We start from the raw sequence: 15,104 nt of genomic DNA, 5'->3' as shown, positions 1-15,104 counted from the left end.
CCAAAGCAATCTACAGATTCAGTGCAATCCCTATCAAACTACCACTGGCATTTTTCACAGAAGTAGAACAAAAAATTTCACAATTTGTATGGAAGCACAAAAGACCCCGAATAGCCAAAGCAATCTTGAGAATGAAAAATGGAGCTGGAGGAATCAGGCTCCCTGACTTCAGACTATACTACAAAGCTACAGTAATCAAGACAGTATGGTACTGGCACAAAAACAGAAATATAGATCAATGGAACAGGATAGAAAGCCCAGAGATAAACCCCCACACATATGGTCACCTTATCTTTGATAAAGGAGACAAGAATGTACAATGGAGAAAAGACAGACTCGTCAATAAGTGGTGCTGGGAAAACTGGACAGCTACATATAAAAAATGAAATTAGAACACTCCCTAACACCATACACACACACAAAAATAAACTCAAAATAGATTTTTGACCCACCTCCTAGAGAAATAAAAAAGAATAAACAAATGGGACCTAATGAAACTTAAAAGTTTTTGCACAGCAAAGGAAACCATAAACAAGACCAAAAGACAACCCTTAGAATGGGAGAAAATATTTGCAAACGAAGCAACTGAGAAGGATTAATCTCCAAAATTTACAAGCAGCTCATGCAGCTCAATATCAAAAAAAACCCAAACAACCCAATCCAATAATGGGCAGAAGACCTAAATAGACATTTCTCCAAAGAAGATATACAGATTGCCAACAAACAGATGAAAGGATGCTCAACATCACTCATCATTACAGAAATGCAAATCAAAACTACAATGAGGTATCACCTCACACCAGTCAGAGTGGCCATCATCAAAACAATCTACAAACAATAAATGCTAGGGAGGGTGTGGAAAAAAGGGAACCCTCTCGCACTGTTGGTGGGAATGTAAATTGATACAGCCACTATGGAGAACAGTATGGAGGTTCCTTAAAAAACTAAAAATAGAACTACCAAACGACCCAGCTATCTCACTATTGGGCATATACCCTGAGAAAGCCATAATTCACAAAGAGTCATGTAACCACAATGTTCACTTCAGCACTATTTACAATAGCCAGGACATGGAAGCAACTTAAGTATCCATCGACAGATGAATGGATAAAGAAGATGTGGCACGTATATACAAGGGAATATTACTCAGCCATAAAAAGAAATGAAATTGAGTTATTTGTAGTGACGTGGATGGACCTAGATTCTGTCATACAGAGTGAAGTAAGGCAGAAAGAAAAACAAATACTGTGCTAACACATATATATGGAATCTAAAATAAAAATAAACAGTTCTGATGAACCTAGGGGCAGGACAGGAATAAAGATGCAGATTTAGAGAACAGACTTGAGGACACGGTGAGGGGGAAGGGTAGGCTGGGACGAAGTGAAAGAGTAGCATTACATATATACACTACCAAATGTAAAATAGATAGCTAGTGGGAAGCAGCTGCATAGCACAGGGAGATCAGCTCGGTGCTTTGTGACCACCTAGAGGGGTGGGGTGGGATAGAGACGCAAGAGGGAGGGGATATGGGGATACATGTGTACATACAGCTGATTCACTTTGTTATATGGCAGAAACTAACACAACATTTTAAAGCAACTATACTCCAATAAAGATGTTAAAAAAAAGCCAGACACAAAAAGGACAAATATTATATGATTTCACTTAAATCAGGTACTTATAATAGGCAAATTCATAGAGATAATAGGTAGAGTAGAGATTAACAGGGGCTGGAAGAAGTAGAATGGGGAGTTATTGCTTTATGGGTAGAGAGCTTTTGCTTGAGATGATGAAAAAGTTCTGGAAATAGCCAGTGGTGATAGCTACACAATGTTGTAAATGTATTTAATGTCACTGCAGTTTTACTTATAAAATGATTAAAATATGTATGGTTTATCACAATTTTTTTAAATGTTAATGAGAGGCCTAAGATTATTTTTTGGACAAAGCAATTATTCTTGCAAGAAATTGTCCTAAGGAAAATACAAGGAGGTATGTAAAGATTTAGTCACAAGGATGTTTTGTTAAGAGTAGTTTTACAAAACAAAATGAGACAAAATAAAACAAAAATAAAGAATACAATTTTTTTTTTTTGGCCACAACACATGGCTGTGGGATCTTAGTTCTCCAACCAGGGACTGAACCCGGGCCCTCAGCAGTGAAAGTGCGGAGTCCTGACCACTGGACCACCAGGGAATTCGCAAGTATACAATTTTAATGCCTCCAAACAAGCCATGGATGAAATATACTATGATGTATAACAGAGTGCCACAGAGAAATTTGGGAAAAGAACTATGTTCTTTTTAAGAAGAACACTTAATTACATGGAAAGACTAAGAGGAAATACTGAAAAATGTTAGTGGTGGTTATTTCTGGGTAGTGGGATTATAGATGATTTTTCTTTTCTTTTATGTAATTTTTAGTTCTAAATTTATTACAATAAATATGCACTTTTAATAAACTAGAAAAAAGTCAGCAAACGTAATACACAATGTAAAAAATTAACAAACGGAAACCTCAATTAAAGAGTTGGGAGACCAGAAGGGGGCGCTCTTGTGCCCTGCAACTACAGCAGAGACCAACAGGCAGCAAAAAGACTCTTCTTTCCTGGCAAGGCCAATGAAAAGCCATGGACTCTTAGTTTACTATAGCCCTTCCAACTTCCTTTTCTTCTCTACAAAAGTGTTTTCCTCCCCTTGCCATCGGGGGACTTGCCCATGGCTCGCCATGGTTGTAGACCCCAAATTGCAATTCTCTGCTCATCCTGAATAAATCCATCTTTGCTGAAGAAATATCTGGTGGTCTATTTGTTTCAGGTCAACAATGATATTACTAAAATAAAGGAAAAAAATCACATGATTATCTCGATAGACACAGAAAAATTACTTAACAAAATCCACCACCCTTTCATGATAAAAACACTCAACAAACTAGCAATATAAGGGAACTTCCTCAACATGATAAAGAGAATCTATAAAACTCCCACAGTTAACCTCATACTTAATGATGAAAGACTGATTGCTTCAGTCTTTCATAACAAGACAAGAATATGCATTCTCACCACTTCTCTTCAACACTGTACTGAAGGTTATAGTCAGGTCAATCAGGCCAGAAAAGGCAGGAAAAAAAGGCATCCAGGTTGGAATGGAAGAAGTAAAAAATATCACTATTCAGATTCCATGATATTGTATATAGAAAATTCTAAATAAGGAATCCACAAAAAATCTACTAGGACTAATAAGCTTATTAGCAAGATTGCAGGATACAAGATCAATATATAAAAAATCAATTGTATTTCTATATACTGGCATTGAGCAATCCAAAAATAAAATCAAGAAAACAATTCCATTTACTGTAATGTCAAAAAGAATAAAAAACTTAGAAATAAAATTAACAAAGGAAATAAAGTCTTGCACATAGGAAACTACGAAACAACCTTGAATGAAATTTTAAAAGAATTAAATAAATGGAAAAGAAAAACATCCTGTGTTCATGGATTAGAAGACTTAATATTGTTAATATACAATATCCCCCAAGTTGATCTACAGATTCAATGCAATGACTAAGAAAATTCCAGCTGGATTTTTCTTCTTTATCCAGAAATTGACAAACAGATCCTAAAATTCATATGGAAATGCAAGAGACCTAAAAAGCCAAAACAATTTTGGGAAAAAAAAAAAGTTAAAGAATGCACAGTTCCCAATTCAAAACTTACTACACAGCTGTAGTAAAAAAGACAGTGTGATACTGGCATAAGAACAGAAACATAAGTCAATAGAATAGAATTGTGAGTCAAGAAATAAACCCTAACACTTATAGTCAAGTGATTTTCAGCAAGGGTGCCAAGGCAATTCAATGAGTCAAAGACTGCTTTTTTTTCAACAAATGGCACTGGGACAACTGGCTATCCACAAGTAAAAGAATGAAGCTGAACCTTTTCCATACACCACATACAAAAACTAAGACAAAATGGTCCAGAAACCTAAATTTAAGCATTAAAACTATAAAACCCTTTGGGCTTCCCTGGTGGTGCAGTGGTTGAGAGTCCGCCTGCCGATGCAGGGGACACGGGTTCGTGCCCCGATCCGGGAAGATCCCACATGCTGCGGAGCAGCTGGGCCCGTGAGCCATGGCCGCTGGGCCTGCGCATCCGGAGCCTGTGCTCCGCAACGGGAGAGGCCACAGCAGTGAGAGGCCCGCATACCGCAAAAAAACCCCACAAAACTATAAAACCCTTAGAAGAAAACATAGGACTAAATCTTCTTGACCTTGGATTAGGCACTGGCTTCTTAGATATGACATCAAAAGCACACACAACAAACGAAAAATATACAAAAACAAATATTAAAACTTTTGTGCTTCAAAGAACACCATCAAGAAAGTGAAAAAACAATCCACAGAACAGGAGAAAAATTTTGCAAATACTATATCTGATAAAGGATTAGTATCCAAAATATATAAAGAACCATTACAACTCAACAGTAACAAGATAAATAATCCAATTTTTAAAATGGGCAAAGGATTTGAATAGACATTTCTCCTAAGAAGATATACAAATGGCCAATAAGCATGTTAGGGAAATGCAAATCAAAACCACAACAAGATACCACTTCACATTCACTAGGATGGCTATAATCAAAAAGAGAGATAATAACAAGTGTCACTGAGGATGTGGAAAAATTGGAACCATCACACACATTGCTGGTGGGAATGTAAAATGGTACTGTCTCTTTTTAAAATAGTTTGGCGTTGCCCCAAAATGTTAAAGTTACATAAAGTTACCACATAACTCAGCAATTCCACTTCTAGCTAAATACCCAAAAGAATCAAAAACCACATCCACACAAAAAGTTGTACATGAATATCCATGGCAACATTATTCACAATAGCAAAAATGTGGAAACAACCCAAAATGCCTACCAATTGTTGAACAAAATGTTGTATATCCATACCATGGACTATTATTCAGCCATGGCAAGGAATGAAGTATTGTACTAATACATGCTACAACATGGATGAACCTTGAAAACAATATGCTAAATGAAATAAGGCAGACACAAAAGACCATATATTGTATCACTCCATTTAGATAAAATATCCATAATAGGCAAATCCAGAGAAACAGAAAAGTAGACTAGTGATTGCCTAGGGTTGGGAGTAGGGAGAAATGGGGAGTAACTACTAATGGATGTGGGGCTTCTTTCTGGGATGATGAAAGTGTTATGGAGTTAAGACTGTGATGATGGTTGCATGGCTTTGTGAATATACTAAAAAACACTAATGGGTGAAGTTTCTGGTATGTGAATTCTATTTCTAGATAGATGAAAGGAAAAAGGAATGAAAAGGAAAGGAAGGAAGAAAAGAAGGAAGAAGATAGATCAGATAGATGGAAGGAAGGGAGGGAAGGATGGAAGAAGGAAGAAAAGATAAACAAAGCCAGTCAGCCAGCCATGAGTCAGTATGGCTAACCTGAGTTTTTGATCAAAAGCAATAAAACCTGCTTATCATATTAAATTCAAACTTCTCCCAAGCTTGAAAGATTCACCATGATCTTGCCTCACACAAACTTATTTACTTCTTGATTCCAGCATGAACCTAGCCAGTATGATCTCCATGGCAGGCTTATTTTCACCTGAATGTTCTTGCTTATAGTGTTACCTAACTCTGAATAACTATCCTCTGGCCCTCCATGTTTCTAATTTTGCTTTCATTTTTTAGAAGTCAAAAAACAAGTATTGCCTACTTTGAAGCTGCCTTTAAACTACCACATATAGATAACATTACAGGCTGAGTGTAAGCTCTTTGAGAAAAGAAGCATTATGCTTCTTTACTACCTTTCAGAGATACTAAAACATGCTAAATACTTGTCATTCAGATGATCCACTCACTTAAATTGCTTTTCAAAAATACCTCTCTATTGATAAGTTTCAATGGATAGGTAGGACTGATAATGTAATCATTATGGGTACTCAACCCCATCATAAATGAATGTGTGGCTGAGAGTGCTAGCTATCCACCATAACCCAATCTCCCCTTCTTCCACAGTATCTGGATGTACATATGCTCAACCACGCTACATTCTGCAGACTTCTTTATGAATAGGTGTGGCCATGAGACCAAGATCCTCCAATAAAATGTGGGTGAAATGATGTATGCAACTTCCAGGCCTGGCCAATAAAATTTCCCATAATTGTTTCTCCATGCTCTCTCCCCTATTCCTGTGAGTAGAGATGGCAATGAAAGAGCACCTTGGAAGCCATGTTTTGAAGATGACAGAGCCTGTTGTCAGCCTAAATCCCTGAATAATCACATGGAGGAGAGCTACCTACTGACTTGAATATTTGCTCTCCTCTGTTTATTCCTTTAAGTAAACTTCTATTGTGTTTGAGATTATTTGTGTTAGCAGTCTAGCATACCCTTTAGTGTCCTCCTACAGGATTTTTTTCAGTGATTCCCCCGCTGCCTACAAAGTAACATTCAAACTCCTGACCTATCCCAATCTACCTTATTGATTTTTTCCCTCAATTACTTCACTTCATTCACTCTACAATTCTACTAAACAGAACATGGTCCTACATATATTCCACATTTAACTCTGTGTTTGGTTACACTGATCCCTTCACCTACAATGGTATTTCATTCCATCTCCATACATCTAAAATTCACCAATTTCAAGACCTAAAAATGCCACTTCTTCCATGCAGCCTTCTCTGTTCCTCCAACTTATCCCTATTATAAATCCTGGTGAGACTCAGTATTTCTCTAATAAATTGTCTCATTTGTTTTTCTTTTGACAATGAATATGCTTTTTTGTTTGTTTGTTTTTAAATTTTTTATTTATTTTTGGCTGCGCTTGGGTCTTTGTTGCTGCACACGGGCTTTCTCTAGTTGCAGCAAGCAGGGGCTACTCTTCGTTGAGGTGCGCGGGCTTCTCATTGCAGTGGCTTCTCTTGTTGCGGAGTACGGGCTCTAGATGCGTGGGCTTCAGTAGTTGTGGTGTGTGGGCTCAGCAGTTGTGGCTCGTGGGCTCTAGAGTGCAGGCTCAGTAGTTGTGGCACACAGGCTTAGTTGCTCCGTGGCATGTGGGATCTTCCCAGATCAGGGATTGAACCAGTGTCCCCTGCACTAGCAGGTGGATTCCCAACTACTGCACCACCAGGGAAGTCCTTGAATATGTTTTAATACCTACCAGCCCATATACTTTTAAGGGCAGGATTCATATCTGATTCAGCTTTATATAGTCTTGAGCACCTAGCACAGTATCTTTTACAGAGCAGGAATTCAGTAAATATTTGTTAAATATAAAAGAAAAATGAATTAATGGAATATCAATTCTAAGTATTCCCACTATTATGCTTACATTAATAATATCCACTATCAATCTCAGCCCAATCTCTGTCCTTATTAGTAGAGTTGGATTTGATGTGATTTTATCATTTGGAACATGATAACAGTTGAGCTCATAATGAAATCATACCTGGCAGTATCCAATTTTGGGATTCCTGAATGCATAAGCAGTGAGTACCCGCCTCAGAGCAGATATGCCAGTGTCACTCTGAAAGGCTGGATGCTCAGGCAGGGAGCGACGCAAATCACGTTCAATTTCTTCAGTAGCCAAGTTGCAGGTCCCTAAAGACTGCTCAACCGCTTCAGCATAATAACCAGGATTAGCAGCCATGTCATTAACAGCACCTGTATAGATGATCACATTAACATACAAAAGAAGAGGAACATAACAAAGCTACTACTTGCCTATATACATGAAGAACTGGATTACTTTTAAATTAAGCTTTATGCTCAAGTGTTATCTGAGTACAAACAAATAAGAGGAAAAGCTTCACACTAGAATCTATAACATCAGGACAGGAGTCTTATCCAAAAGAATAACATTTTCATGAACTGTCTTTTCCCCTTAACTTTCTTCTGACACTAGAGATTCCCACCCCGTCCCTTGCAGTTAGCTATTGCTTAATAAACTAATCTGCTCAATGGATGTATGGATATACAGGTAAGTACACATAACTACCATACTCTCTGTGACTAGTCTGAATTCATGATAAGACTTAGTCCTAGCCATCTTTGTAATTATTTTTATTTAGCTTAGTACATAACTCCTAGAAGGGGCATAGTTAATGTCTGTTAAATGAATAAAGTGAATAAATGTAATACCTGAAAAAAGCATCCAGAGCTCTCCTCTTAAGGTCTCTGGAATCCCTCTTACAACCAGATCTTGAGTCTTTTTGGTCCGAAACATGCTAACACCACGCCCACATTCTGTAAACAGGATGTTCCAGGACTGTTCCTTCATCTTTTCTTTCAACTATAACAAAAAAAATCAAAGCAACTAAACATGGTGAGAAATTAACTTAATTTGAAATTAAGTTTCAAATAACTCGATAATTCTCTTCACCATGAAACAATACCTATGGAAAACAAGAACACAGAAAGTCAAAATCAGTATTTACAGATGGGCTAAACACTGGACCACTGTCATCACAAAAATCTTTAAAATCCATGTGAGCATAACAGGTTTAATTTACTATTTTAGTTCTTAGCTAAACTCATATTAAAATGGGAAAACCATGACACCTAGGAGGTAAATCTTTGAACCATCATTCTCACCAATCACCCCAATTAGGACTGACTGTTAGAAATCTATGCAAGTAAAGCCCAAGGTTCAACTTTCATCTTAATTCTTGATAACAGTCCTATTTTGTAATGGAACCAAACATGTCACACAGTAGTATCTGCTAGAAAACCTTTTCAAGCCCAAAAAGAAGAGTTTTCAGTCTGATCTAAGATTTTTATTTTTGATCAACTGTTTCAATCTATAGATTTAAATATTTTGTTTTCCTACCGTTTTGGAATTAAGAGTCTCCAAATTCTGAGGGTGAAATACTGTCATTAAGGCTTCAGTGTTCACAGTTTTGCTGCATTCTCTCTGACATATCAAAGATTGTACCTCAATATCATCAATTGGGTCTACAGACTCAGAACTAATAGAAACCTGAAAAAGAAAGAATATAATTGTCCCAAATGTATGCCTAAAAGTTTCTGCAAAAAGAAAAAGTGCTAATGTTTTCTCTGTCATTTACAAACCACAATTTATATACATAATAAATATTAAAGCAATGTCTCAGAAGAACATTGTTTTTCCACCAAAATTAGAGATGTCAACAAACTAATGTCCAGAACATCAAGCTCAGGACCTTAGTGAATGGATTCCCCTACTTGGGCAATAAAATACAGGCAAAACATTAAAAAAACAAAAACAAAAAAACAGGTCAGAACATTGGAAATTAACCAAAGGCACAGAATGAACTGAAAAGTATCGATTCAAAAAAACTAATGAACCTCAGTAAGAACACCAGTCTGTGAAGTTTTAACCTGAGGTTATTCCCATCCTCCCTCCCTTCCAAGCTCAGAGGTATGGTAGCCATAAAAGCCAGCATTATCACAGCCAATGGATCTTTTGGAGCTTCATTAAAAGCCCCATCCCCAGAACACAGTCAATATTTTCACCAAACTAGCAGCTACCTGGAAAATCTCCATTCCTAGGGTGTTGTTATCATTTGATTTGACTCAGAGCTCAGCTCTATGTAAAAAGTCCTTTCTCCCAGGCATTCCAAGAAAACCATAGCAATCTTCTGATAATATCACAGCTGCCTAAGGCTGTAATTTCAATTTGGGGCAAACAAGAGCCTGGCTAAAAATTTAAAAGGAAGACCTTGAAAATCAGATGACCATAGGGGAACTTTGAAAGGTTCCAACATATACTTGGGGATCTGAAAGTATGCATGAGTATACAAGACTGTGAACCTACCCAGGAAAGAAATGGGACAGGAGAAGGCCCCAGTCATTCAACTCTGGAAATAAGAAATGAAAACTAAGGCTGATTTATAAACTTCCTAAAGTATGAAGTATACCTTTACACAAAGATCCTCTTGACAAAAGGTGGAGAACTTACTGGGTCAAGGCATTTAAGGAAATCTTCTGGCCCATCATTGGCTGACCACTGATTTACACTGACTCAGGGGGTGATCTGAGGAAACCATGCTTAAAAATACAAACAAGAACTAAAAAAAAAAAAAAAAAAAAAAAAAAAGGCAACCAACAAAAAAAATGTCCCAGGAGGGGCTTACTTCTTAGATTTTTTTAAACTAGGAATGGAAAGCAGCTATTATATATATATATATATATATATATATATATATATATATTTTCAAAGAACTAAAGGAAACTGTTTAAAAAAATAAAGGACCAAGTTTAAAAGTGGGCAAAATACCTAAGGAGAGACCTCACCAAAGAAGATATAGAGGCCAATCATATGAAAAGATGCTCAACATCATATGTCATCAGGTAGCTGTAAATTTAAACAATGAGATACCATTTCACATCTATTAAAATGGCTAAAATCCAGAACACTGAAAACACCAAGTGCTACTGGGGATGTGGAATAAGAAGAACTCTTATTCATTGCTGGAGGGAATACAAAGCAATAGAGTACTTTAAGAAATGGTATGACAGTTTCTTATAAAGCTAAACATAGTCTTACCATATGACTCAGCAATTGTGCTCCTAGGTATGTACCATAATGAGTTGAAAACTTATGTCCACACAAAAACCTGCACATGAATGTTTATAGCAGCTTTATTCATAATTACCAAAAATTGGAAGCAACTAAGGTGTCCTTTAATAGGTGAATGGATAAACACTGGTATATCCAGAGAAAGGAATATTTTTCAGCAATAAAAAGAAATAAACTATCAACACAACTAAGGGCTGTTTTTTTTGAAAAGATAAACAAAATTGACAAACCTTTAGCTAGATTTACCATGAAAAAAAGAGAGAGGATTCAAACATAAAATTAGAAATGAAAGAGACTTTATGCCTGATGACACAGAAATTAAAAGGATCATAAGACATTACTTTGACCAATTATATGCCAACAAATGGGATGACACAGAAGAAATGGACAAATTCCTAGAGACATACAATCTACCAAGACTTAATTATAAAAAATAGAAAATCTGAACATAACCAATAATATGTAAGGAAACTGAATCTAATACAAAACCTCTCAACAACAACAAAAAGCCCTGGACCAGATGGCATCATGGGTAAAGTCTACCAAACATGTAAAGAATTAACGCTAATCCTCAAACTCTTACAAACAATTAAATAGGAGGGAACACACCCAAACTCATTTTACAAGGCCAGCAGTCCCCTGAAACCAAATCCAGATGGGAACACTACAAGAAAAGAAAACTAGAGGCCAAAATCCCTGATGCATACAGATGCAAAAATTCTCAACAAAATACTAGCAAACTGAATTCAACAGCACATTAAAAAGATCATACACAATGATCAACTGGGATTGATCCCTGGGAGGCAAGGATGGCTCAAAATACACAAATTAACAAAATGTGATACACCAGATTAATAGAATGAAAGGTAAAAATCATATGATCATCTCAATAGATGCAGAAAAATTATTTGACAAATATTCAACATCCTTTCATAATAAAAACTCTCAATAAAGTGGGTATAGAAGAAACATACCTCAATATAATAAAGGCCATATATGACAAGCCCAAAGCTAACATCATACTCCATGGTGAAAAGTTGAAAGCTTTCTCTCTAAGATCAGAAACAAGATAAGGGTGCCCACTCGCACCACTACTTTTCAACAAAGTACCGTAAGTCCTAGCCAGAGAAACTAAACAAGAAAAACAAATAAAAGGCATCTAAATCAGAAATAAAGTAAAACTGTTTGCTGATGACACGATCTTGTAAAGAGAAAATCCTTAAGACTACCAAAAAACTGTTAGAACTAATCAACAAACTCAGTAAACTTTCAGGATACAAAATCAGTTGTGTTTCTATACACTAACAATGAGCTATCTGAAAAAAAATGAAGAAAACAATCTCATTTACATTAACATCAAAAACAATAAAATACCTAGGAATAAATTAACCAAGAAAGTGAGAATCTATACACCAAAACTGATAAAACACTGATGAAAGAAACTGATGAAGACACAAATAAATGGAAAGAAAACTTGTGTTCATGGATCAAAAGAATTAATATTGTGGGACTTCCCTGGTGGCGCAGTGGTTAAGAATATGCCTGCCAATGCAGGGGACATGAGTTCGAGCCCTAGTCCAGGATGATCCCACTGCCACGGAGCAACTAGGCCCGTGTGCCACAACTGCTGAGCCTGCACTCTAGAGCCCATGAGCCACAACTACTGAAGCCCACGTGCCTAGAGCCTGTGCTCTGAAACAAGAGAGGCCACCACAATGAGAAGCCCACACACCACAATGAAGAGTAGCCCCCGCTCGCTACAACTAGAGAAAGCCCACGTGCAGCAATGAAGGCCCAACGCAGCCAAAAAATAGGTAAATAAATAAATTTATTTTAAAAAGAATTAATATTGTTAAAATGTCCATGCTGAAGGGTGGAGTCAAGATGGTGTACTAGGAGGACGTGGAATTTGCGGCTCCTCACAACTAGGGCACCTACCAGGCACTGGTGAGGGACTACAGACACCTAAGGGGACAGGAGGAACCCCCAGCGACCAGGTTGTGGGATCTTGGTTCCCAGGCCAGAGGTTGGGCCCGAGTTCCTGTGTGGGAGCTCTGAGTCCAAACCGCTGGACTAACAGAGAACCTCACATCCCAGGGAATATCAGTCGGAGTGAGGCCTCCCAGAGGTCCTCATCTCAGCACCAAGACCCAGCTCTGTCTAACTGCCTGCAAACTCCAGTGCTGGACGTCTCAGGCCAAACAACCAATAAGACAGGAATAGAGCATCACCCATCAAAAAAAAAAAGAAGAAGAAAAAAAGAAATGACAAAAAAACTTGTTACAGATGAAGGAGCAAGGTAAAAACCTACAAGACCAAGTAAATGAACATGAAATAGGCAACATACCTGAAAAAGAATTCAGAGTAATTACAGTAAAGGTGATCCAAAATCTCAGAAACAGAATGGAGAAAATACAAGAAACATTTAACAAGGATCTAGAAGAACTAAAGAGCAAACAAACAGTGATAAACAATATAATTACTGAAACTGAAAATACTCTACAAGGAACCAATAACAGAATAACTGAGGCAGAAGAACGGATAAGTAAGCTGGAAGATAAAATTGTGGAAATAACTGCCAGGGAGCAGAATAAAGAATGAAAAGAATTGAGGACAGTCTCAGAGACCTCTGGGACAACATTAAACGCACCAACATTCGAATTATAGGGGTCCCAGAAGAAGAGAAAAAGAAAGGGTCTGAGAAAATATTTGAAGAGATTATAGTCAAAAACTTCCCTAACATGGGAAAGGAAATAGTCAATCAAGTCCAGGAAGCACAGAGAGTACCATACAGGATAAACCCAAAGAGAAATGTGCCAAAACACATATTAATTAAACTACACTCTCTCTTGTGAGAACACCAGAATCACAACTAGCTGCTGGACAATCACTGACAGGAAGACACTGGAACACACCAAAAAAGATACCCCACATCCAAAGACAAAGGAGGAGCCACAGTGAGATGGGAGGAGGGGCGCAGTCTCAGTACAATCAAATCCCATAATTGCTGGGTGGGACATTCACACACTGGAGAACACTTATACCACAGAAGTCCACCCACTGGAGTGAAGGATCTGAGCCCTACGTCAGGTTCCCAGACTGGGGGTCCAGCAATGGGAGGAGGAATTCATAGAGAATCAGACTTTGAAGGCTAGTGGGATTTGACTGCAGGACTTAGACAGGACTGGGGGAAACAGATACTCCACTCTTCCGGGGCATACACAAAGTAGTGTGCGCATTGGGACCCAAGGGAAGGAGCAGTGATCCCAAGCAGAAACTCTGCAAGCCAGAAAGGAGTGGCAGGACATATTTAAAGTGAGGAAAGGAACAGGAACCAAGATGGTGGAGCAGAAGGACGTACTCTAACTCTCTCTTGTGAGAACACCAGAATCACAACTAGCTGCTGGACAATCACTGACAGGAAGACACTGGAACACACCAAAAAAGATACCCCACATCCAAAGACAAAGGAGGAGCCACAGTGAGATGGGAGGAGGGGCGCAGTCTCAGTACAATCAAATCCCATAATTGCTGGGTGGGACATTCACACACTGGAGAACACTTATACCACAGAAGTCCACCCACTGGAGTGAAGGATCTGAGCCCTACGTCAGGTTCCCAGACTGGGGGTCCAGCAATGGGAGGAGGAATTCATAGAGAATCAGACTTTGAAGGCTAGTGGGATTTGACTGCAGGACTTAGACAGGACTGGGGGAAACAGATACTCCACTCTTCCGGGGCATACACAAAGTAGTGTGCGCATTGGGACCCAAGGGAAGGAGCAGTGATCCCAAGGGAGACTGAACCAGACCTACCTGCTAGTGTTGGAGGGTCTCATGCAGAGGCGGGCAGTGGCTCTGGCTCACCATGCGGACAAGGACACTGGAGGCAGAAATTCTGGGAAGTACTCCTTGGTGTGAGCCCTCCCAGAGTCCTCCACTAGCCCCACCAAAGAGCCCAGGTAGGCTCCAGTGTTGGGTTGCATCAGGCCAAACAACAAACAGGGAGGGAACCCAGCCCCACCCATCAGCAAACAAGAGGATTAAAGTTTTGCTGAGCTCTGCCCACCAGAGTAACACTCAGCTCTACCCACTCTCGGTCCCTCCCATCAGGAAACTTGCACAAGCCTCTTAGATAGCCTCATCCACCAGAGGGCAGACAGCAGAAGCAAGAAGAACTACAAGCCTGCAGCCTGTGGAACAAAACCACATTCACAGAAAAATAGACAAGATGAAAAGGCAGAGGGCTATGCACCAGATGCAGGAACAAGATAAAACCCCAGAAAAACACCTAAATGAAGTGGAGATAGGCAAGCTTCCAGAAAAAGAATTCACAATAATGATAGTGAAGATGATCCAGGACTTCAGAAAAAGAATGGAGGCAAATATCGAGAAGATGCAAGAAATAAGTTTAACAAAGACCTAGAAGAATTACAGAACAAACAAACAGAGATGAACAATACAATAACTGAAATGAAAACTACACTAGAAGGAATCAATAGCAGAATAACTCA

The 15,104-nt window shown here is 38.4% G+C and overlaps 1 protein-coding gene across 2 annotated transcripts in view; it reads right to left on the bottom strand.

Annotated features, from left to right (window-relative positions):
* TBC1D8B (TBC1 domain family member 8B) overlaps window positions 1-15,104 on the bottom strand; it is a 90,080-nt gene that overhangs the window by 31,576 nt on the left and 43,400 nt on the right. For both annotated transcript variants that reach the window (XM_055081576.1, XM_024128102.3), the window contains exons 8-10: window positions 8,861-9,010; window positions 8,173-8,323; window positions 7,481-7,695 (exon numbers count right to left, since the gene is read on the bottom strand). In XM_055081576.1, the coding sequence (XP_054937551.1) occupies window positions 7,481-7,695; window positions 8,173-8,323; window positions 8,861-9,010 (516 nt within the window). The remainder of the gene's footprint in view (window positions 1-7,480; window positions 7,696-8,172; window positions 8,324-8,860; window positions 9,011-15,104) is intronic.

The sequence above is a fragment of the Physeter macrocephalus genome, chromosome 21, assembly GCF_002837175.3.
Source record: "Physeter macrocephalus isolate SW-GA chromosome 21, ASM283717v5, whole genome shotgun sequence".
NCBI classification, from domain to species: Eukaryota; Metazoa; Chordata; class Mammalia; order Artiodactyla; family Physeteridae; genus Physeter; species Physeter macrocephalus.
This window is presented reverse-complemented; position numbering and strand designations above follow the sequence as displayed.